The sequence below is a fragment of the Acomys russatus genome, chromosome 20 (assembly GCF_903995435.1).
Source record: "Acomys russatus chromosome 20, mAcoRus1.1, whole genome shotgun sequence".
Taxonomy (NCBI): Eukaryota; Metazoa; Chordata; class Mammalia; order Rodentia; family Muridae; genus Acomys; species Acomys russatus.
The window spans coordinates 48,982,744-49,008,013 of record NC_067156.1 but is presented as its reverse complement, the minus strand read 5'-3'; the positions used below and the strand labels follow the sequence as shown (position 1 = coordinate 49,008,013).

The window sequence follows — 25,270 nt, the reverse complement described above, 5'->3', positions numbered from 1 at the left end:
TGAGGGAACCTTATCCCTCTGGAGGAGTAAGCCCCCGCCCCTACATAAAAACCCCTTTCTTTCTATGAGCCAACTTGGTCATAGTGTTTTATCACAGCAAAAGAAAAGTAACTACAACAGAAATTGGTACAAGGGCATTGGTTATTGCTGTGACAGTTCTGACCGTTGCAGGTTTTGGAAGATTACGGAAGACTTTGGGACTTTGGATTAGAAAAGAGGTTGAACATTATAATCAGGCTTTAATGAGCCATTTCTAATAGGAACCTGGGAGACAGCGCTAAGAGCTGTATGGATTGCAGAGGTTCAGCTCAAGAGGTTTCAGAAGGGACCAAGGACTTTAACAGCAACTGGGGTAGAAGCATGATTATGATGTTTTGTCTTTGCCCTGAGAATTTCGCTGAGGCTAAATTGAAAAATGATGGACTAATTTACATTTTGGAAGAGATTTCAATACTAATACTTACTCAGTGGCATGCTGTTAGCAATCATTCTTACATAGATCTGCAATGAAAAGGAGCAGGTGGGCCAAAAGAAATTTAAAATACACAGCTCGAAGAGAAAAGAAACACCAGAAAATTTAATGCTGGAGCCAAGGCTTGTGCTGAAAGAGCTAAGGAGATTAGGAAGACCTGATTCAGGTGTGCTAAAGGGAATTGTACCCCCAGGGAAAGACCCCACTCAGCTAGACTCCATCTTGTGAAAGAAAAGGGTTGAAGAGATTTTCTACTTGTTGCCCAGATTCATCAAGTGGGCAGCCAAACTTGGCAGATGCCCACATGGGTCTGGCTTTAGTGTCATGAAGGATAGTCAAACAAAAAGTTTTTCAATCTTCCTCTGTGATTAAAGAGAGCCACTATAGCCATGCAATGTTGGCTTGGAGGGGCAGTCCCTGAATGAAAGCTCTGAGAGGGTAAGAGGCCCTGAAAGACCATTTCATGAAGCTGTAAAAATGAAGCCTTGATTGCACTGGAGACTCTGATGTGTTAGCGGTTCTAGCACCATGGGATGTCTACTAAAGGAGAGCAGCAAATAGAAACAGCACAAGAGAGCAATATATCTTACAGAAACTACACCATAGGAATAGCATCATCTCAACCCCTTGACACTGGATACGATGCTGTCCCTGGTAGTTTGTGGTCTTTGCTCCAGCCTTTGTTTTTCACTGTACCCCCTGTTTCTTCTTTTGGAGTGGTAATGTTGGAAATTATATAATTTGCTTGGTGATTTTTTATAGGGGGTTACATTTAAAAGTTTGCCAGAAATCTCAGAAGAGACTTTGGACTTTAAAATGGTTTTGAGATTATGGAAGACTATGGGGACTTTTGAAGCTGGTGTAAATGCATTTTGGCTTATGATATGGTCATGGTCTTATGGGGAGTAGAGTGTGATACTTTGAATGAAATGGTCCCCATATGCTCATATGTCGGGTTGTTTTCTGGTTTGTGGCTTCATGATTGATAAATAGCAAAGGAACTTGAAGTCTGAGTCTTTGTGCAGGTCCAGATATGCCTGTGTTTGTTTTGTTTTGCTGAACCATTTCAAATAGGAGAATCTTTAAATGCATTTAAAATTGAGATTCATACTAAAAAGAACCCCCATTCGCTGTCTTTATTACTGATACCTCACATAATCCACGTATGCTTCATGCAATCATCAAAGACTTCTTTCACAGTGGCCTTTGTTTTTTGTTTGTTTGTTTGTTTTTGTTTTTGTTTTTTGGCAGAGGAATGAGGCCTACTAACCAGGCCAAGATAGAGCTGGAGATCCTCAGCAAGGCAGAATCATTAAATACGTACTGTCACCCAACAGATACCCTAAACCCCTAGACCTTGCTCATGAGAAGCAGTGGAGGGAACTAAAGGTGTAAAAGGCACACAAAGAACACGGTAAGATCCTGGGATGTGCCGAGGTTACACAAGCAAGGAGAAGCAACAGGAAGAGAGCCCACAGGGGAAAATAATTAATTATTGATCAGAGATCAGTATCTGGGATCAGGGTGGTTTAAGAGAGCTTTTATTGGAACTGTGCCCAGAGGAAAGATTAATGCTGTTCCTGGTAGGAAATTGAGACAACATTCAAGGTAGCCTAAGGGGTCCAGTGGCAGGAAAGTCCACTGTTTATTTAGAGAAACCTCACCAATATTGTACACATGCCACAGGAAGAAGAACATGGCTGCAGTTGGGGAAATGAGCAAGAAAATAAGATTGGGTCAGGCCTTGCAGGGCTGACAGGTCTTTTCACCATCAGCTCACCGCAAGTCACACTACACAGTTTGAGCTTATTCTATCACAGCCTGATCCAGACGGCATTTGCAGCTTCAGTCCCACGTGTCTGAGTGACCTTTCCGTTCTCCTAGATGCTAACGGGCGAAACAGACTCTCTTTCCAGGCTATGTTATACACTGGTCCAAAGGCGGCGGGGCAGGGCGGCGAAGCAACAAAGCATATAATTTACTGTGTTGTCAAGGGAAAAGTCTCCTAAAATTGCCAAAATGTATGACAAACTTTGAGTTCAAGCCTTTTGGAAAATTGTGGCAACACTGGACTGAATTCAGAGGCTTCCCAGGATGGGCTGAGTGATGTGTGTGGTTCTCTGTGTGTAGCATCCAGGAGCAGGGCTCGAGCCATAAGAGGAAGTAAGAAATTATGATCGTCATCTACAGTCCTCTCCGATAGGGATCTTTTCTGTGTGCACCTTTGCTGGGTCTCCACCTACTAGAGCACTGTCTGAACTCGACTAGAAATGCAACAGCAAGGTGATGAACGAATAGATAGATGAACCAATGAATCAGAGAGAAGTTGACCAGGAGTGTTTAATCTTCATTCCTCTATTGACTCTGAATGTTCTTTGAGGTTCCGATGTTCTTGTCTGTAATACAGTGGGTTCAGCAGTATATTGTAGGTCATTTTTTATAGGACTTTATGAGCCCCCTTATGGGATAGCCATTGTAGACATTAGTGTGATGGAGTAATGGCCATTGTTATGCCCATATACCCCTGTACTAACAACGCTTTTAATCAACAGCTTTGCTTTTGCATTGCCGTACTTTTGAATACAATTCAATTTGATCAAAATGGTTTCTAAATCTGGAAAGCAAATCTGAAAACTACTAAGCTCGGATTCCAGTACCAGTCCCACCTATAAGAGTCACATCTTATATCATGCTAAGGTACAGGCAAGTAAAATTTAGCCAAACTTTTGCAACAATGAGGGCTGTGCTAACTGTAGGATTTCTGGCCTTGAATACTACTGAGATTTCGCATGTTGGGAAGAGGGGTAGACAGCCACCACCAAGCATCACAGAAGAGATTCTGTCCTGTTTGCTGTCGTACTTTGGATGCTGAATGTCCCCTGACGGCTTAGTTCTGAGAAAGGCATTAGTTAATCTCCTTCAATATATTTCAGTAAATTGGGGCTAGTACAGCCTGCGCAGAGATGATTAAGAACTCAATGTGACAACACATACAATGCAGTTAGCTCAATGCTCTGCATATAAAACATTAGATATTATCTGGTAGCCAGCTGATGATGGCCATGATGATGAAGACCATGCCAAAAACGTCTCCAGATCTGTGGGTTTGACCAAGGTTTTCCCCAAAGGCAATCTCACGCATCCAATGGTCGAATGGCTGTTGAATACTCAGGAATGAACCTGAATGTTCTACTTCTTCATACTGCAAGAAAGACCACTAAGGAGAAACTGAACAGCTCCCCACCCCCACCCCCACCACGCCCCACAACTGACAGTATCACCTGCACCACATCTCTGCTCACTGAAAACTTCTCCAGGTCTTCTTCAGCTTTAGCCAAGCACAGCAGCTGAAGTGGGTTCCTCTCCCCTGCCTTTCACTGTCCTGTAGGAATAAAGTGGTCTGAAACCAACTCATCCAACCTCCTCCACTGCCTCGGGAACTCTGACAAATGATAAAGTGACAGTTCCAGTGACTTGACCCTCAACTGACACTGTTTCCTTCTGCTTTACAGGAGTCTCTAAGCAAGGCCACCCATCCCACACTGTGCTAAAGCACAAAGTTGCAAAGGCCCCAAACCATAATGAAGAAGCTAGATGTCCCCTTTCCCCATAGTAGCCCTTTAAACATATAAAAACAAAGCTTATGATCTGAATCTTTTGCTCTGGACATAGAATCCTCTTTTCCTTCCACTGTTCCTCATACACAATGAATTGTTCTATAGGGAAAAATCATGGTATCTGCCTTCTTTTGAGCCCATTCTAGTTTGTCAATTGCCTGCATAAGATGAAGCTTCTACCAACCAGTTCAATGGACCAGAGACCTACACCATTCTGCTGTGGCCTAAACACACATTTACACATGAATATAGTTTTTCAGTGGGTTTCATGGTGTGCTTTGGAGGCAATCCCTTCCTGAACAGCTGCTCTGACTAAATTGAGAGGGCTGTGTCTTTGCCAAGTACATGCTGTAAGGGAACAAGTGCAGAAAGCCTGCCTTGTAGGAAGCTTATCTGCAAGGTGCCTGCCAACACCTAACCACAGACATTCAGGATTCTTCCCAAGCAGAAATATCAGTCACCTTCCACAAGGCTCCTTTTCCCTTGTTTTGAGACAGCACGGGTTGAGAAATGTCAACAGGACAGGTGTGCTGGAGCTCTAGAGCTATTCAAAAAAATCTCCAGCTGTCTCCTGGCAAGGGCAAGTGGGTTCTCTGTTGTGAATCCCAGATGATTAGTTTAAAGAACTTTCCATTTCTATACTCTAGCACTTCTACATCCTACACACTTCTTTCTGAAGGGGGCTTCCCTGCATGCTGTGCTAAGTTTAGCATCATTCTTAGCCTCTGCCCACGAACTGTCCATAGCAGCCCCCAGCTGTAACAGCATATATATTGCCCATTGAGACCTGATGGTTTAAATGCATGTTATCTCAGTAGCTAAGAAATGGATCTAGACATGATCTTAGGGTATTATCTAAGTCCACCTCCTTGTTTTACTGGTGTGGATGGAGGATAATGGCTGACTGTCGATCAATAAAAGATAAAATGGCCTCCTGATTTCTCTAGTGCACAAGTGGTTTTCTACCCTACTGCATGTTAGAACTCTTAAAAATTTTGGCTTTTGGTCCCTCACAGGTCAGTCATGCTAGCATCTTGCACATGTGAAACCCACTCTCTGGTAGTGATTTAAAGCTCCTAGGCATCTCTAAGGCATAGCCAGGATTCAAAGCCAGGACACTATATGTCCATTTTTTATCTTGGGTACTTCACTTTGGAATCTTCAAGATACCCAAGATGATAATTGTCTTGGGCTTGCCCTGCACACAAATGACATGTACCTCCCTTCTCCACTCTAGGCATCAATCTCAGAAGGCTGGGTACCCTGAGGATAAGTGCACTTGCAATGCAAATGAGAAAAAACCAATACACAGAGAATGTGCTCAGCCTGTTTGATATGATTAGCATCCCTTGTGTCAGGTCAAAGAAATGCCAGTGGTGGTTGGAAAGTCAGAAGACACGTTCAAAATAATAGTTCCAATTATTCAGCGCAGGGCATACTGTATGTAGGAACTAAGTCTTATTTTATGCTGGCCAAGCAGTTACTTATAAGTAGTGTTGGTGAACTTCTGACTTTTATTTTAGCAAAGGAAAATTCACATTCCCTATTTAAGGAGCAGTGTTTGGCAGTGTTTACTGGTTCAATTCTTTGGAGACACTTATCAAAGAATTAGACAAGGCTGTTTTATGAGGATGTGAATGACATGTATATACAATTATAATGGTTGCCACTCCCCCAGTCATTGAATGCTTTATGTACAAGAGGGGTTAGGCTTAGCCCTGTACATGTGCAATGTTACTAAGTCATTTTGAGAAGGGTCTAATATTTCCACCTTACAGATGAGCAAACAAACTCAGCAAAGTTTGGTGATGTGTTCCAGGTCATATTGACACTAAAAGGCAAATTTCATGTAACTGAAGCCATGGTCTGCCAAATTCCTACATCTGCCTCTCTCATGTTGTATTGGGTGGGGTGTTTTGGGCAGTGTCTCAAAGCTCACTTTCCACCAAGTCAGAGGCAGAAACATGTTATGTGTCACAAATGAAGAGAATAGAATTTATCTCGGTGTACTGTCCTAAAAGTGGTTACCTTGGAAATAAGCTTCATCCACTTCATTAACAAATTTCTAAAGGGTGGACATACTATGCACTGAATATGTACTTTTACTAAGCCCTAAGTTCTGACAAAGTGTGTGCATGTCTTCAGAAGTACTTGCCTTCAGCAATAGACAGTGAAACAGTTGTCTTGGCTCAGTCAAGCAAAACAAAGAGATGACCCAAATAAACAGAATCAGGATGGTAAGAGAACTTTACAACAAACACCAAAGAAATTCAGAATATTGTAAGGGAATATTTTAAAAACTTATATTCCATTTCTTTAAAAACTAAAAGAAATGGTCAAAGTTTTACAAAAATCACATAATCATTTCAATAGATGCTGAAAAGCCTTTGACACAATCCAAATGCCTTCATAATAAAAGTCCTAGAGAGAGTAGGACTGGAGAGAACACACCTCACCCTAATAAAAGCTATGACAAACACACAATCAACATCATCCTAAATGAAGAAAAGCTCAAAGCTATCTCATTAAAATCAAGAACAAGAGAGGGTTTCCACTGTCCCCTCTCCTTTACAACACAGCACTTGAAACACTAGCTAGAGCAGCAAGAGAAGAGAAGAAAATTAAAGAGGGAAAAAACAGGAAACGAAGAAGTCAAATTAGCCTAATTTGCATATTACATAATGTTTTAAAAACAAGATTCCCAAAATTCCATGACAAAGTCTTAGAAGTTATCAACATTTTCAACAAAGTGGTAATGATTCAAAACCAACTTGCAAACAACCAGTTGCCGTTTTATACACCAACAACAAACACTTTGAGAAAGATCGTAGCCACAAGAGATCACAACAGCCTCAAAAAGGAGTAAAATAAACATTCTCAGATAGGCATAAACCTGTCCGAGGAAGTGAAAGCTTTTTTTTTTTAATAGTAAAACCTTGAAGTTTTAATTTCTTTATTAATTAATTTATTCATATTACATCTCAATGGTTATCCCATCCCTTGTATCCTCCCATTCCTCCCTCCCTCCCATTTTCCCCTTACTCCCCTCCCCTATGTCTGTAACTGAGGGGGACCTCCTCCCCCTGTATATGCTCATAGGGTATCAAGTCTCTTCTTGGTAACCTGGTGGCACTCAGAGGAAGGCTAGCAGGAAGTGAAAGCTTTTATGGTGTAAGTTTTAAATTTCTGAAGAAGGAGGTTGAGGAAGACACTAAAAGATGGGACGATCCTCCATGCTTATGGAAAGAATCAATACTAACTGATGTGGTGAAAATGACCATCCTATCAAAAGCTTTGCACAATTCCAACGTGACCGGAATCAAAATCCCCACAATAGTTTTCACAGAAGTAGCCAAAAAATTGCCCAGATAGCCAAAGCAGTAGTGTGTAAAAACAGCAATGCTGGTGGAGACCATACCAGGTTTCAAACTGTGTTTCAGAGGTCTAGTAATGACAACAGCACAGTACTGGCACAAATATAGACATGTAGATCAATGGACAAAATAGAAGGTCCAAACACAAATGCACAAAATGACAGCCCAAAACACCCACTGGAAATGTGCCACAGGAAGACTGAATGGCCACATGCAGATTTAGACCCATAGATTTAGACCCCTTGCACTATGTCTGCTCTATATGGATCAAAGACCTCCCTATGAAACCTGAAATCCTGAAACTGCTGAGAGAAAACCTAGGCAGCACCTCACATGATGTAGATGTAGGAAAGAACTTTCCGATTTGGGCTCTACTCAGAGAGTGAAGCCAACTACTGACAAGTGAGACCCCATGAAAATAAAATGCTTCTGGAAAGCAAAGGAAGCAAACAAGCAAATGAAGAGAAATCCCACAAGGCAGGAGAGTGTGTTTGCCTGTCTACATTGGATAGAAGGTTAGTATCCAGAATATGCAAAGAATATGCAAAAAGTACAGTTACTGAAACAAATCAACAAATTAAAAATAGCTATGAACCTGAACTGTGAGTTTTCAAAAGAAGTAAAAATGGCTAAAAAAAAAAAAAAAAAAAAAAAAAAAAAATTCAGAAGGGAGAAATGATATAAGTATTATAACTTCAAAAACAAAAAAGTAAAAAAACAATAAATAAATAATTTAAAAATGTTTAACGTCCTTATCAATCATGAAAATGCAAGTTATAACCTCTTTGAGATTTTAATCTTACTGCAAACAGAATGGCTAAGAATAAAAACAAACAAACAAACAAACTGAGGGCAAATAATAGAGACAATGTGGGAAAAGGGGGACCCCTCATTCACTGTTGGCGTTTTTGCAAACCGGTTCAACAACTAGGAAATCAGAAGTGGAGACTTCCCAAAAACCTAGAAGTAGATCCTCCATATGGTACAGCTATAGCACTCCAGTCCTTGGCATATGCACAAAAGACTGGACATCCTGCCCCACAGACACCTGGCAGCCATGTTCATTGTTGCTCTATTCCCAAGAGCTAGGAAATGGAAACAACCTACATATGAATCAGCTGATGAATAGATAGTGAAAATGTGGTATGTACACATAATGGAATACCATTCAGCTGCGAAAAAATGAAATCACAAAATTTTCAGGTAGATAGGTGAAACTAGAAAACACATTGAGTGAGGTAACCTAGATCCCCAAAAATAAACACTACATATTCTCCCTCGTTTGTGGTTCCTTGTTCCGAATCTTTTCTCTTTTTAAAAAAAAAATGTTTATTTATTATTTATACAATATTCTGCTTGCATGTGTGCCAGCAGTCACCAGATCTCATTATAGATGCTTATGAGCCACCATGTAGTTGCTGAGAATTGAACTCAGAACCTTTGGAAGAACAGACAGTGCTCTTAACCTCTGAGCCATCTCTTCTGACTCTTTAGATGTGAGAATATAATCTGGAGTAATCAATGAAACCATGAAAGTAAAAAGGGACTATGGGTGGGGGCATAGAAGGATTTCTAGAGATGGGGATTGGTAGGACACTGGCTATAAATGGGAAAATCAGGACAGACATTAATGGGAAGGAAAGCTGAGTAATACAAAGGATGCAGGAGGGAGGAACAATAAATAATCTCTAAGACATTTGAAAAAGCCATAGGGAAACATTTTACTATCGTTCCTTGAATGACAATGCCCCCCAAAGGCTCAAATGTCTGACTATGTGGTCCTCAGTTTCCGGAACTATTTGGGAAGGATTAGAATGTGTGGCCCTTTTGGAGGAGACTTATCACTGGGAGCAGGCTTTGGAAATTGTTTACACTTTCCCCAACTTCTTAGGAACTAAGAACTGGATAAGCATTCTAAATTTGAGGACCTGAACTTGGGGATCCAAGACATGCAAGCCTGGAGGGACAGCAGGCTTTGAGGCTTCAGACTCATTTCGTTCCCAGTGTGCCCTCTGCCTTCAGCCTGTAGTTTTAAGAATGAGCTCTCAGATGTTCCCATTGCCACACCTTCACTGTGAAATCATAGATCCTACCTTCTGAAATCATGGGCTGAAATCATTGCTTTCTTTTATAGGTTGCCTTGGTTGTGGTACTTCATTAAAGCAGTAGAAAAATAATTAATACATTCATGTTTATATATATATACATTTGTATTATATATAAACATATATGTATGTATTATATATAAATATATAAGTATATATATTACACATAGTTTAAGTGAATTTAGGCCACTTAGGATAACAATGATACCCATGAAAGCCATAGATTAGCTAACAAGACACCCTAGTACCAGGGATAGAAAACTTCCTTTCAAGTTGTTGATCAAGAGAGTCCAAAAGACATGCAAATATAAGCTACTACCATTGCTCTTGGCTGCCTTCAAGAACAAGAAGATAAGGTCTTACAAACAAAGATATTGGCCATACACTTCAGACAAAGAACATGAAGGACTTGAGATGGAACTGACTTGGAAGCTTCCTCCTTTAGGACCAGCTCCCACAGTGTCTGAAGGTCCTATGGAAGGGGACATGAAAGAGAAGAAATGAATAGTCCCATGAGCTGGAAAGCCTATGGAACACACAATGGTTAGCATGGTAAGATAGCCTCAAGGCTGTAATCAGGACACAATACCTTAAAGTTAAACAGCAGCCATCTAGCTGGACCTGTGGCATACTTAACAGGATGAAATTCATGCCTGGTACTGTAAACCTAGCCAACATCCAGGGTTGGTGTGGTCATAGACCTTAGAGGAGATTGATGGCCTCTTTCCCAAACCAGTAAAATTCCTAACTGCATTCTACATATATCTTTATATCTACAGATAAGTAGAGATATAACCACTCATCAAAAAAAAAAAAAAAAAAAAAAAAAAAAAAGCTACTTTTTGTAGCAGATAGAGACCATCACAGGAAGCCAAAACTAGCCAAAATGAAGGAAATAAGTGATTGGATGCCCAACTCCAACTGATACATCTACAACATAACCCTACACCTAAGGCTCAGAAAAGGACAGAAGATTATAAGAGCCAGAGAATCAGGGAACCTTCTGTGAGATGGTGTCTTCTATGTATGGCAGGAAAGTTGAACCCATGAAATATGACCAACATGGTTGCTAAACACAATTTGCATAATGACAATACTAGTTCATGTTTTAACATAGATGGTGGAAATCTCACAAGACCTGTTAAGATAAACATCTACAGGTAATTTGTGGCTGCTAAGAGAGGGCGAGTCAGTCTTCTTCAGGGACAAGCCCCCTGATAGGTTAGCCAACCCCAAGTGGCCAGCCGTAAACTCATGTGCATATGAGCAATACTAAACAGACTCAGAAAGTGGTATTTACATATACGTGTGTGTGTGCGTGTATGTGTGTGTGTGTGTGCGTGTGAATTTGAGAGAGAGTTGTTGGAGGAGATATGAAGAGTTTGAGAAGGGGAAGAAAGAGATATACATGATGTAAATATAGTACACATACATGAAATTCTTAAAAATATAAATTCTATGATAGTAATTAAATTTTATTCTATATAAAGGTACACAATGAGCAACAACAATAAACTACCAGATAACAGAGATAGATGGGACGAAAAGGCTTTATAATTTAGTACCTTTAATGGCAGTTTTTCCTGCCCTCTGAACCAGTAGCCCAATATATTTATTTTGTATTGAGCTATAAATTACGCTGACCCTGAAGAAGATTAAGGGAGAAAATCAAGGGCATCCACATCCATCCTCAATTTAACACATTAAATTTGCCTTGGCTCAATTCAATGAGTAAATGTTGACTTCAATTGTAACCTCCAAAGTTCAAGGTAGAAGCTATAAAAATGTCATTTAAATGTCAAACAGCTTTCCAACATTAGAAGGAGTCTCTCAGGATCCCAAAGAAACCAAATCCAAATTATTTGTTCATCTGGGGGTGGAGGGGGGGGGATGGGTAAAATCTTCCAATTTAAAGTAAGAAAAGCTTTATTTTAAGAAGGGACCCAAGGAAATCTGGTAGGTTGAGGTCAAATGTTGGTAAATGGATTCATGGTGAAAATTAATGATTTTAATAATAATCACACACAAGTGTATAAAAATTTGCTCTAGCACACAATTCATTGATACCATAGAATATTCATTTACCCAGCAAATATTTCTACACTCTGGGGAAATCTTGGGAAGTTAAAGAGACAGTTACCTGTTCTCTTGGATTGACAGCCTGACGGGGATCTAACAGAAAACACAATGTAAGATACAGAAAACATGGTGTAAGTTCTGAGAATTGTTTATAAGGGGGAAGGGGGGCAAGAACTATGAGAAATTTTAATTTCTTCTGCTTTGTATGGGGATAAGGATCAGGTCCTTGTTCTCTTTGCCTCTCCATTTTTACTTTCTTCCTGGTCTCAGGTTTTCCTCTTCTGATTTTCTACAAACATTAGTATACAAATCTAAAACTTAGAAATATAAAGGATTAATATACATATCATATAGCTATGATGTGTGTGTGTGTGTGTGTGTGTGTGTGTGTGTGTGTGTGTGTGTGTGTATTTAAGATTGAGCTCTGGCTGATAACATGAGTTGTTAAGTCTAAGAGAAAAATATATTGTATCTCCTTCCAGAGAAAACCCTTGTTTGTCTCTAAAACTATGTTTTCTAACAGAGCTTTCACCACTGTTAGAAATATTCTACACTTGCATCGTTCAGTGCAGAAGCCACTCATGTGGATAATATGTACTGAGAATGGGGCCAGTGCTACCAGGGAAATTTTTTTTGTCTTTCATTTTCTGTATATTAAAATGTTAATAGTCACATGTGGTTCATATTTACACTATGTGTATATAGAATATATATGTGTATATAGAATGTATATGTATATATATGCACACACTATTTATATATAATGTATGTGTATTTGTATATATAATGTATACACATATATGCATATATATGTGCATATATAAACTATATTTGTGGAGATATTTAGACAATGGAAACCCATCTATCAGGAGTGTTGGGGCCAGATTATAAAGGATAAGATTCAAGAACCAAGCTAGATAGCAAGTTCTTTGGGAAGATTTTCTTGCCTTTCTAAGAACTGAGAACTGAGTAAGTATCCTAGGTTTCAGTACCTGAGGTTAGGAATGCAAGAAAGAGATCTAAACCTGGTGGGACAACCAGCTCATCTAACTGTAAACCAGAGACAAATCTGTTTGTGTTGCCTAGCTCTGTCTACTGTTAGAGCTATCTATCCCAGGTAGACATGCATTATATTGGCAAAAATCAAACTGCCAAGGATCCATAGATCAAATCAGTGTGACTTGTCTCTACCACTTGTCACCTAGCCATTATGGTCACAAGCCAAAGCTATGTGGTTGTATCACATCTCTCAAGTGCAAAGGCATCTGGCTTGAAGCACGACTATACCAAGGCAAAATTTCAAAAATAGTTTTCTAGTACAATTTGTCAGTTAAAGCACAATTAATATTTATCCTCATGGAGACTTTGTCAGAACCTCAAAACTGAAAGTATGTGTCAAAACTAGAAGCCCTGAAATACAAGCAATGCTGCCAGGCACTGGGCAGCCTAATCAGTGCAAATGTGAGCTGGTGGCTGTTACAGTTTATGATGTGGAAAATTTGTCTTGGTAGAAATATCATTTTACTCTCTGGCCCTAACTTGCTGCATAGGGCCCAGGAGTCAGTTTTACTAGGTTATGAGATAATTCAAGTGCAAGTAAACTGCTGATCATACTTTAAAAAAAAAATGTAAGAGCCAGAAGTAGTTGTGAAACAGCCTCTTGCACACCTATGGGCAGCACTAATTGATCTCCTTGGGTTAAAAATTAAAAAGCTTTAAATGGAGGACATGATGTCGGTAGTGAGACGTGTTGGGGTGGTCCTGTGGGGAGTTAGCGGCAGGTGCAGGGGTTGGATATGGTCAAGATACATGTTGCAGTCAATAAAGGTGAAAAGAGGTGGAAATCTGAAGAGCACTGTGACATCAGGCATGGATTGCAGAATTCGGAGTTTGCCCTATCAGTTTTAGAGCTTACTTTGGTCCAGAACTTCCCCATTATATAACCTGTACTCCCTTTTGGATGGTAATGTGTGTGTGTGTGTGTGTGTGTGTGTGTGTGTGTGTGTGTGTATCCTGTGCCAGTGTATGTTGGAAGCACGTGATTTGCTTTTTATTGTGACTTCACAGGGAATTACAGTCAATACACCACTATGAGTCTCAGAAGAGACTTTGGACGTCTAAGCAGTGTTGAGACTGTGATAGACTCTGGGGGCTTTTGAAGTTGGACTGAATGTATTTCTGCATTCTGCTATGGTTCCAAGCCAATGGGGCCAAGGACTGGAGTGTGATAGTTTGAATAGGAATGGCCTCGTAGACTCATAATTAGACTGCTTTGGCCATTAGGGAGTGGTGTTACTTGACAGAGTTTAGGAGGGGTGGCCTTGTTGAAGTAGGACTGGCTTTGTTGGAGAAGGTATGTCACTAGGGGAATAGGGGAGGGTCTTGGGTTTTCAGAAGCCCAAATCAGACCCAGTAGCTCTTTCTCCTCCTGCTGCATGCTGACTCAGATGTAGAACTCTCAGCTCCCTCTCCAGCACCACGTCTGCCTGTGTGCCACCATGCTTTCCACCATGATGATAATATACTAAACCTTTGAAATTGTAAGCCAGCCCCAAGTAAGTGTTTTCCTTTGTAAGAGTTGCCATGTTTATGATGTCTCTTCACAGTGAGAGAATACAGCAGACTAAGACAATACATTGTAAATAAAAATTTATATATAGACATATATACATATATAAAATTTAAAAAAAATAAATAAAACATTATAAAAATAAAAACACAGAATTTGTTACCAAAAACAACCAAACACAGAGAGCTATGGCTGATATAAATATTTATATAAATAAAAACTAAAGGACTATATATCCTACAATAGAGATTGCTGCTCAATGCATAATAGCCAGAAATTGGAAACCGCCTAGATGTACACCAGTGGAAGAATGAATAAAGAAAATGTGGTACATTTACACACTGGAATATTACTTAGCTGTTAAAAATGAAATTGTGCAATTTGCAAGTAAATGGATGGATCTAGAAAAAAAAAATCATCTTGAATGAGGTAATCCAGACCCATATATGGCCCATTATGATTAGTAATAGTAGCAAAATTATACTTATGGAGTAGCAACAAAAATAATTTTATAGTTGGAGATCTGCACAACATGAGAGACTATATTAAAGGGTCACAGCATTATGAAGGTTGAGGACCACTGTACTAACGGTACACAGCAGACTCCTAACAACATTCTGCTTAATCATAGATCAGTGCCTTGCTCAGCCATCATCAGAGAAGCTTCCTGTGATCAGAGTGAGAAATCTTGAAACACTTGGTCCTAAATGGGATGCCTCCATCAAATCTCTCTCCTCAGAGCTCAAGGAGGTCTGGAAGAAGAGGTGAAAAGACTTTAATAATGAGAGGGGATAAAAGACAACAAGGAGACTGTGTCAGCCTGCATAGTCTGGGCACTTGTCTAAGCCAGATGGGGTCCCAGCACTGAGAGGGGAAGCAGACAGAGGCCCCCATTTGTAACCCAGTTGCAACCCAGTTGATAAGCAACCACAGAGGAAAACCCAGTTCTCTCCAGCAGCCTCACTGGGTATACAAACTACTTCTAAGGACAGATCCCATGCTGAGCCAGCACAAAGCGAACTCGGTACCATTTCTGGAGGTTCCTCATCTCTATGCTTTGCATGGGCATTATTCTTATTTTCTTTTCTTCCTGACAAGTCTTTTGCATACATATATTATGGTTTCTACCATATTATGGTTTATGTTTTTATGAGATTTCTGTGTCTGGTAATGTGTGTGTCTCTGTGTCTATATGTGTTTCTTGTGCTCTTTCTTTGCCTGTTTCTCTCCCAGTCGTTTGCTTCATCGTATTCCAGTTTGTTTTTATTTTATGTTATGTATTATTTTAACATGCCTGTTTGTATGAGGGGGCATATATTTGGGTGGCTGGTGAGTAGGGGAGGATCTGGGATGAGTAAGGGGAGGGGAAACCATAACCCAACAATACTGTATTAAAAATAGCTTATTTTTATTTTTACAGAAAGGTGACTAAGTGGCACAAGCATCTTAAGTTAAATCATCATGAGAGAACCTGCCCTAAAGGCAGCATTTACTTTAGCAAACTGGCCATTTCATGGTGACAGTTGGACTGTTGCTCTCCTCTGAAATGCTTCCTTGGAAAAGCATCCTTAGTCAAGCTTGGCCACAGTTTTTCCAGGATAAGGGTGACCTGGTTGTCCCTACATTCAAATACGCTCTGTTTAACATAGTTGCTATTTGTGGAAACCATAAGTTTCAGTTACCCTTTTATTAGCAAATGTGTGATTAAATTATACCAAACAGTAGCTATGTGGTGACCCATCACGGTAAGTGAACCCACTCTGAGCACTTCAAGGGGTAGAACATGGCTGTTTCCTGCCAACTGTCCTTAACCTTTCATTTCTGGGTTAGGATGCTCCTTAAGAGTGTTTACTTCAGGCTCAGTCACAAATAGGACATCTATCTCATACCTCCTCTCCAGTGCTTCAAGCTCCTTTGTGGAGAGGGGACAGAAAGGTTCTAAGGACCAGAGGATCAAAGTGCAGCCACACCTTCTAGAGTCAATGTGATCGCTCACCCAAGATCAATAGTCAGCATTCAGCTTTGAGGTGGGAAGTCTCGCTAGCATCCCTCTCTAGCCAAGGAGCTATCAACAGTTGGTGGATTCCAGGAGGAGGGAGAGTCAGTTTTACTTAAGGCTGTGATCCCCAGAAGGCTAACACACTCCAGTAGATGGCCCTGCATGCCTGAGTATATGAGCAGTGGCTTATTAAGAAAAAAACATAAGGACACAACAGTGGAAGGATATGAGGACTAACAGGGTTCATGAAAAAGGTGGGAGAAGAATGGGGAAGATTATGGCCAAAATACATGTTTTGTAAGTATGAAATGATTAAAGAATTAATGAAAGTATTACATAGCATTCTTTTGTATTTTAAAATACATTTAATTTAACATTTTACTTAAATAATCATTTGTAGCTAATAGATACCATGCCAGTCAATGGCAACTTCATTTTTTTCCTCTTGTTTTGCATGAGTAAAGACTTAAAAGTAATCTTAGTTCCTAAGAGACAAAATCAAAACTAAAAGTCAGACCTCATTGTTTCTAAATACAATGGTGCTTGTACAGTGCCCAGTGCTATTTCTGTGTGTCTATGTGCATACTTAGAAGGAAAATTAACTACATTTTAAAATAAGTAGTACAATTTTTTAAAGTACTAATTTTTAAAAAGATTCAACATGATAAATTATCTGGGAAATGCAAATTAAATGGGTGTTTTTTAAGTAATAAAATAATAAAAAATGATAATATTTGGTATTGGTGAATGAGATAAATCATCTTTTCACATCCACAGATATGAATGATAATTATCCATACAGTGTTGTGGGAGGTACGTTTTATGTTCAGCATGTTATTAAAGTGCATGTTAAAAGACATTTCAGCTCTGGTGCCATTTGAATGTCAGCATATGCACAAAGAAATGTGTTCAAGGACATTAAAACTGCAGTTTTCCACAATTCTGGAAACACCAAAAGTCTGGTCTAGGAGTAGAAAATAAATAAGATGGTTACAAAAAAAATGTGTTCTGTCTACACATTCTTCGGTGGAATTGTGTCCAAAAACATTATTGTTAAAGAATAAAACACAAGATCAAGAAAACAGAAAAGTGCATATGTAACAATAGTGCCATTCATATAAAATAATGGAGAGAGTTTTGACTTTATATAGCCTTAGGAAATGGGGGGTGGGGAAGATAGCTGGAGATGAGGTAGCTGATAAAAGCTGATTTCTATTTTGCCATTTTACTGTTATGTTTGTTGAATTTGTCTCTGTTCACTGACATTCCGCGCCTTTAAGAGATTTTTAAGGCAATGCTGATTTTTGAATATTCCATTGAAACACTTGGCCTGAAGAACTAATTTTGTTCACCCAGGGCAGTAGTTTAAGTTCCTATGTGCCTTAGATAGCCGGTTCCTGGTATGGAGCAGTGAGCCAAACAGGTAGATTCTTGCACCTGCAAGGCTTGCCCTACGTTAGCCACAGTTTAGAAATAGATGTGACTTCTCTGCGTAGGCTATTCTGACTTTCATGACTCTCTTCCCCACAGAACAACTCTAAGCAACTTCCTGCTCTCTTGACTCCGTGAGGGAGGAATGTAAGGACGACTGTGCAGAGGGTAGGGTACGTTCACAGCCCTCTAAACCTGCCTCTTTGCTTAACGACCATTCACAGGTGACCGAAGGATGGGGTCAAGGGAACAGCACAATATCAGCTGAAAGGACCTTCTCCAGCTGTGCCGGAAGTGTCCAAGTCTTTTCCGTGGCAGCACCTGAACTAGAAAACCATCAGCTTCTGAAACGACCGACTTAGCTAATGTGTTGCTGGAAGCATACATTGTTTTAAGTTGCCGACAGCCTGCTTAGGCAACCACTAACTTAACTCGCTGGAGCTCCTAGCACCCACACACAAGTTCTGCACACATTCTGTAGTTGGATTTTTTCCCCCCAGTGGCCCTCCATCCCAAAATAATAAAGAGAATGCCAGGCTGTCAGAGCATCCTTTGAGGTCCTTACTTCAACACTGCAAGGCTGCCCACACTGCTGCCGGTAGACTGAATTCATGCTTCGGAGAAGGCCCTGAGAACCATTGTTTATACGCCACAGCAATTCAAGTTTGCCCCTCTTCTCTCAGGCATACAAATGAAAGCCCCCCACGGCCCCCCCCCCAGGTCTCAGCTGCTAGAACAACTTTATACTGGCATCATCAGAAAAAGAGAAATGCTTAACTCAGAGAAGGGAAGAGTCTTCAAAAAGCCGGATGGATGGATCTCAGAATGGAGGACAGTCTACTACTGGGATTTAATCTTGGCCACAGGACGCAGGTTCTGCACCTGTAACTTTTCATAGTTGAGGAAAATTCAAGCTCACGCCTAAGCCTGGAGTGTGTGGGAGGATGCACCATGACACTAAACTTCAGTGTCACTCCCACCTCCTCCAGCCTGAGTGACCTTGGCAAGCCCCTTACCACCCAGCTGCATTTTTGTTGTCTTCCTCTTCCCTTCCCATGCTACTCGACATACCTGAAACGGCTTCTCTAGTCTCTCTCTTATCTCAACGTCTTACAAATTGCTGTCCTGTGACATCTACCCTGAACGCCAAACCAGTGTCCCTCCTACTCACATCATGACGGTAGACCCTCGCACCCCACTATATGATTTGTTACATAACATTACTGTTGCTCATGTATTTTTCAGCGTATTTTAGTTTTATCATCTCACTTAGGCTTTCGGGCAATACACAAGTGCTACTAGCTTAACTAATATTAATACAGTTACTACTAGTATGAACACACTATGTGTCACGCTCTACAAACATTTTACCTCTTACTGCCACAAAGTCAAACTAGAATGGTAGTGGTGCTACTGACACTTTTATAGTTGACGAAAAGTAAATGAAGCAATGATTACAAAGATGGTTATTAGGGCACTGGGAGAGTGACCATCACGTCTTTTCTGCTTTTTAAAAGGCCATGCGCCTAGCGGCTTCCTCAAATACTCTCCGTGAACAGTAGTGGACCGCACTTGCTCTCTCTACACCATGAGTGCCACACGCACATTAGCTCATTTGATGTGCGCAAAAGCCCTGGCATCTACATACAGTGGTTATAACTCCGTTTTTTAAAAAGTGCAATGAAGGCTTAGAAATGTTAGCAATCAAAGGTCACTAACTTGATCACTAACCAAAGTCAAAGAACTATGGATATAAATGCAAGTCAATCTCCTGACAGAGCCTGAGTCCTTGCCCATGAATTCATACCATGGCTACATGGCAGCATGGACTTGGGCCTTTGAAAGCCCTGTCAACATTTTCAGGAATAACCCCGTAGAACAAACCTGGACCACAAGTCCTTCTGAGCAATGCCAGAAAACCAAACTGATCCCCTTCCTAAGCACTCACCTTAGCACATGTGTGGATCCATTAATGGTTGTGGTTGAACAGGGGACAGTCTGGCCCAGAATGGAGGGTCTTTTGTAGCGCTCATCATCACAGCAGAGGATGATGAGGAAGGCACGTCTGAAAGACTTATTCAAGAAGGCATAGAGAAAAGGGTTCAACCCTGAATTGATATAGCCAAGCCAGAGGAAAGCAGTCCACACCTTCTCGGGGACAGTGTAGTCTATGAAAGGGTCCACAATATTGGTGACAAAGAAGGGGGCCCAGCAGAAACAGAAGCAGCCCATGATGACACATAAGGTCTTAGCTGCCTTGGTCTCTGTCCGCATGCGATGTGTGCTGTGCTGGTCAGCAGACTGGGGCCTGCTTTCAGAGGTCGCCCCTGCCCGTTGTAACATCTGGATCTGCTTGGCATGCTCCTTAGCAGTGACGTAGATACGGTAATAGGCCAGCACCATGAGGAGAAATGGGATGTAAAAGGCCACCACGGAGCAGGTGATGGCGTAGGGCTTGTTGACCATGAAGACACAGCATGTAGAGTTAGAGTTGTGGTCGGATTTCCTTTTCTCTATCTGAGAATGGGAGGGAGAGAGAAATGGGGGTGGGAAGGTGAACAAGGAGGAAACAGTGGACAAATAGCAAAAGTGAGGAAAGCGTAGGAAAAGAGATAATGGGAAAAGAAGAGAAAGAAAAAAAGAGGAAAGAGAAAGAAAAAATAAGCTTTATTATTACATTTTTATTTTTCTTACAAATTTATAGCACATAGGACTTTCATGGTAGAAAAAGAAAATGTCCCCGAGTTCTAGGATCTTATCTCTGTGAGATCTCAGAAAGAAAAGGAAGATGTAGTCAGAACCCATTCTTAATTCTGTCCACCAATTCTTTCATCTTTGTCTAACTGTGCATAACATGTGAACGAGATGTCTTAGATCAAGACTATCAGATGTTTATGTTATGTGCAGATTTTTCATCTCCATATAGATCAGCTGCATTAAAACCTCTCAAGTTCTTCATTTTAGCCACACTTTAAAATAATGTTTGTTAATATTTGAAAATTTCACTTTATATCATTCTAAACTCAGATCTTTGGGGGATTTTTTGGGCTCTTTACAGACTTGTTTCTTTGCTTACTGAATGTACTGATGAACATTTTTCCCACTTAGAAAATACAATAGTCAAAGTATTGATATAGAGAAATTAGGGAGAGAGGCTTAGAGCCTGAGAGAAAGAAAAGGTAGCAATTTTACAGTCATAGAGGATATAACACAGTAAGTGCCTGTTTGCCCATAGTTTGACCTACCAAGGTTTTAGTTACCTGTGGTCAGCCAGTTCAAACATTATATAAATAAGCAATCCCTAAGTTTTAAATTGTATGTCACCAGGGTGGCATTCAGAAATTCTACACCACCCTCTGTCTCACATAGGAAGTCTAGCATGCCTACATGTCACACAACCTAGCAGCCTTCTTAGTCATCATAATGACTGTTGAGGAACTTGTATTCAGGTGGCCCTTATTTTATGTGACAGTGGCCCAAAGCACAAGATTGGTGCAATTTTGTGGAAGCATATAGTTGTAATTGTTCTACTTTATTGTAATTATTGTTATTGATCTTTCTCAGTGCCTAACTTACAAATTGGATTTTACCGTATGCATGTATAGGGAAAACCTTGTGTGTATGCTTAGTCTATATGTAGTGGTTTCAGGAATCCCTGGGGGGGGTGTCTTGGAATGTACTACCACTGAATAAAGGGATGTGCATTCCTGCCTCCTATTTCCTACTTAATCCACTCCATTTAGGTCTTATTCCCAGTCATTCCATTCAAACTCCCATCATTAAAGTTACCAAAGACCTCCATAAATCTAAAACTTACTTCAAATCCTCTATTTAATGTATTGATGCTCCTGAGCCTTCAAGCCTTCTTTATAGATTCATATTTTGTTGAAGTAAAACACAATGCTCCAATAATTAAATGTATAGGGTGAATGAATTTTATAAAGTACAAACACATATGTAGTAATTAGACAAATCAAAGAGTAGAATATTTAGTGGCCTAATGCCTCCCACATGCCCTTCTCAGTTATAACCATATATTTTTTGATACAGTCAATATGGTTCCCAATGGACTGTATCAATTAATATTTCTGTTGCTCAGCTAGGAGCACTCCAGTTACTCCTCATCCCCATCAGCACTTGTTATTGTCTATAGATATTTATACCTCATTGTGGTCTTGGTTAAGGTTTATTGAAAGTGCTACCCATTTCCTTGATACTCCTCCCTCTCTCTCTCTCTCTGTCTTTCTGTTTCTCTCTCTCTCTCTCTCTCTCTCTCTCTCTCTCTCTCTCTCTCTCTCTCTCTCTCTCTCTCTCTCTCTCTCCATTCTGCCTCTGTGAATGTGTTAGCCTTTCCAGATCATCCCTTTTCCTTTTACACTCAAGCTTGTGTCTTTTATTTTCCATCAAGGCCAGTTTGTGTTTACAAAATAAATTGGACTGTGGTCTTCCACAGGAGCATAGCAGACTCAACAGGGCTACACTCTTAGAGAACATTGATCCTTCCTCTCCCAGAAGTGAATAATTGCCAGTAGTTTGACTGCTAGGAGTGAGACTTTGTGCCAAACTCTCCATTCAGTGCTGGGATTTGATCTGGCCTGAGTTTACAAGATCTTGTGCATGCTGTTATGACTACTGTGAATTCATATGTTCAACTCCCGGAGTCGCCCAAAACATCTGGCTCTAACACTCTTTATACAGTGATCCTTGAGCCTTTGGAGGGGAAAGTGTGGTACATAGTTATATTTACAGCTGAACTTTTAAAAAATATTTATTTATTTATTTATTTAATTTATTCAGATTACAACTCAATTGCTATCCCATCACTTGTATCCTCCCATTTCTCTCTCCCTCCTGCTTTCACCCTATTCCCCTCCCCTAGGTCTGTGAACAAGTGAGACCTCCTCCCCCACTAGCCCAGGGGTGGATCTGGGCTTTCCAACATCATGCATTAATCAAGGCAGTACCCCACAGACTTGCCTATAACCAAGCCAATCTTATGGAGGCATTTTCCTAACTATGATTTCCTCTTCTCAGGTATGCATATTTTTTGTCAGGTTAACAAACAAGCAGCACAAGTGTGGAGTAAAAGAAAGATTCTTTTTTTTTTTTTTTCCCAGTCCGGACAGCCCATTGATCTGCAGCATGTATTGAAAGCACCGCCCTTTTCCAGTTCCATTGCAACATAACCTGATTATATCAGAGAACTGTATGCACATGGCTCTGTGCTTCAGTTTTCTATATTGCTTTCGAGACTTTTCTATCTATATACTGTCATTTTAATTTCTTTAATTTCATTCGATTTGGATTGCCTGCTAACAAAAGTCATTGAATTGTGGGTCTCTTAAAAACTGCCGTGACTATTCTTATATCTCAATATTTCCATATGATATTTACAAATAACATTAACTTCCATAACTAGCTTCAATGTTTTTGTTTTTGTTTTGTTTTGTTTTTTAATTAGATTGGGGAAATCGGCATTGTTGCTATAAGTCCTCCAATTGGTGAACACAGTTTCTTTTCCTTTGTCTACGTTTTATAGTCTACTTCAGCAATGCAACTTTCGTATCTTCTTACACTCATTACTATGTTTTACTTAAGACAATTTACTGGATTTATTTTTATGTGGTTTTTCCTGTTTGTGTGTATTTGCAATACATGTGTGCTTGGTGCCTGTGATCATCAGAAGGGGGAGTCAGAATCCCCTAGAACTGGACTTACAAATGCTTGTGAACCACCATGTGGGTGCAGGAAATCAAACCTGGATCCTTTGCGAGCAACAAGTGCTCCTAACCACTGAGCAATCTTTCCAACCTCTGTATTTTTCCCCATTGTTTGTGATACTGTACAAAAACCTTTCCCCCCAAAATTTTGTTGCCTGTATGGTGAACTCGGTGAGGATTAGTTTAATACTGTAAAGGTGTCTAGCAACTTTAATAAATTAGCTATTATTTCATCTATGCATTACTTTTAACTTTCTTAATGAATGCTCATGCAATTTCCAAATAGTGAGTTTCATTTCATCCTTCTCAATTATGATGCCATTTTATTCTGCTATTTAAAAAAGTAGTTAACAGCCAGCCAAGTGAATGACACATGCCCTTAATTCCAGCACTCAGGAGGCAGAGGCAGGTGGATCTCTGAATTTAAGGCCACCTTGGTCTACATAATGAGTTCCAGGACAGCCAATGATACATAGTGAGACACTGTCTCAGAAAAAAGAAGAGGAGGAGGAAGAGGAGGAAAAGAAGTAATAACAAGGGACATTCTTACTTCAGTCTCAATTTTACACAACAAACATATAATATGCTGTTTGTTAAAAGCTTTTGACATTGTCATCTAACTGAGGGAACTCCTTCTAGTGTTGAAGTGATGAGAGTTTAAAAAAAGATAATGAATGAATATCAGAGTGTGGCAACCCTTTTTTTTTTTTTTTTTGATATAGCAATAAAAGGTTCATGTGGGTTCTCTGCATTTATTAATGCAGAAAATGCATTGATTGCATTATATTCCTAGAATAAATGAATCTCATCTGTCCTTGATATTGGGATACATTAGATTCTCTTTAGAGTGAAAGCAGTTTTCTCTAACTATGAAGATGTTGCTTTGAAGTTCTTTGCTGTGGATCTTTCCTAGGAATAGCCATTGACTGAAAGAAGCTGTTTAACCCAATCTCCCTCTTTGGGGGTTATTCAGTGTGTATAGACATGTGAATATTGATGTGGAAAACTACACAAACACACAGAGAGAGAGAGAGAGAAAGAGAGAGAGAGAGAGCGCAACATACGTGCAACTTCATTAATTGTATACATATTTAATTTTTGTCTTATATCTTTATAATGTATCTATTTAATTTTTATTTTTGTCTACTACTGTGAAGTACTACTGTGTTAAATTTAATTTTTATCATATGTAATCATAAAGTTATATAAGCTTTAAAAAATTAATACTCAGCTAGGCATGGTGGCCTTTAATCTAAGCACTCAGGGAGGCAGAAGCAGGTAGATTGTTGTGAGTTTGAAGCCACTCTTTACAAACAAGTCCAGGACAGCCAAGGCTACACAGAGAAACCCTGTCTCAAAAATTAGTGCTCAGAAGGTAAATATTTTTCCATTTTATGAATTTTTAAGCTATTTACTATATTCTATACAATGGCCTCTGTTTACACAGCATATTTTTGCTCTTTATCTAGATTTGGTATCTTTTAGCAAATTTTCCTTACAGAATTTAGTCATTTGATATTTACCATAATCACAGGTTGATTGAGATATAAGTCTACTCTTTTACTGTTTTTATTCATCTTAGGTGTCTTTGTCACTATTCCATTACTGTGAAGAGACACCCTGACCACAACAACTCCTACAAGAGAAAGAATTTAATTGGCAGCTTGCTTAACGCTCCAGAGGCTTAGTCTATTAAAGTCATGGTGGGGAGCATGGATAGCCATGACAGGCATGATGCTGGAGAAGCAGTTGAGGTAGAGAGAAAGACACAGGGCTTGGCATGGCATTGATTTTACTTTTGTATTTCTGCTTACCATCACAAGTGTTCCGTATTTTTCCTGTTGTCTGATTCTTTCATCTGGGATTTTTTTTTTTAAGTGTAGAGAATGAGACTGAAATTTTTT

At 39.8% G+C, this 25,270-nt stretch overlaps 1 protein-coding gene across 1 annotated transcript in view; it reads right to left on the bottom strand.

Annotated features, from left to right (window-relative positions):
* Htr4 (5-hydroxytryptamine receptor 4) overlaps positions 1-25,270 on the bottom strand; it is a 149,360-nt gene that overhangs the window by 4,876 nt on the left and 119,214 nt on the right. The window contains exon 6 of the mRNA XM_051163218.1: positions 19,595-20,163. Within this exon, the coding sequence (XP_051019175.1) occupies positions 19,595-20,163 (569 nt within the window). The remainder of the gene's footprint in view (positions 1-19,594; positions 20,164-25,270) is intronic.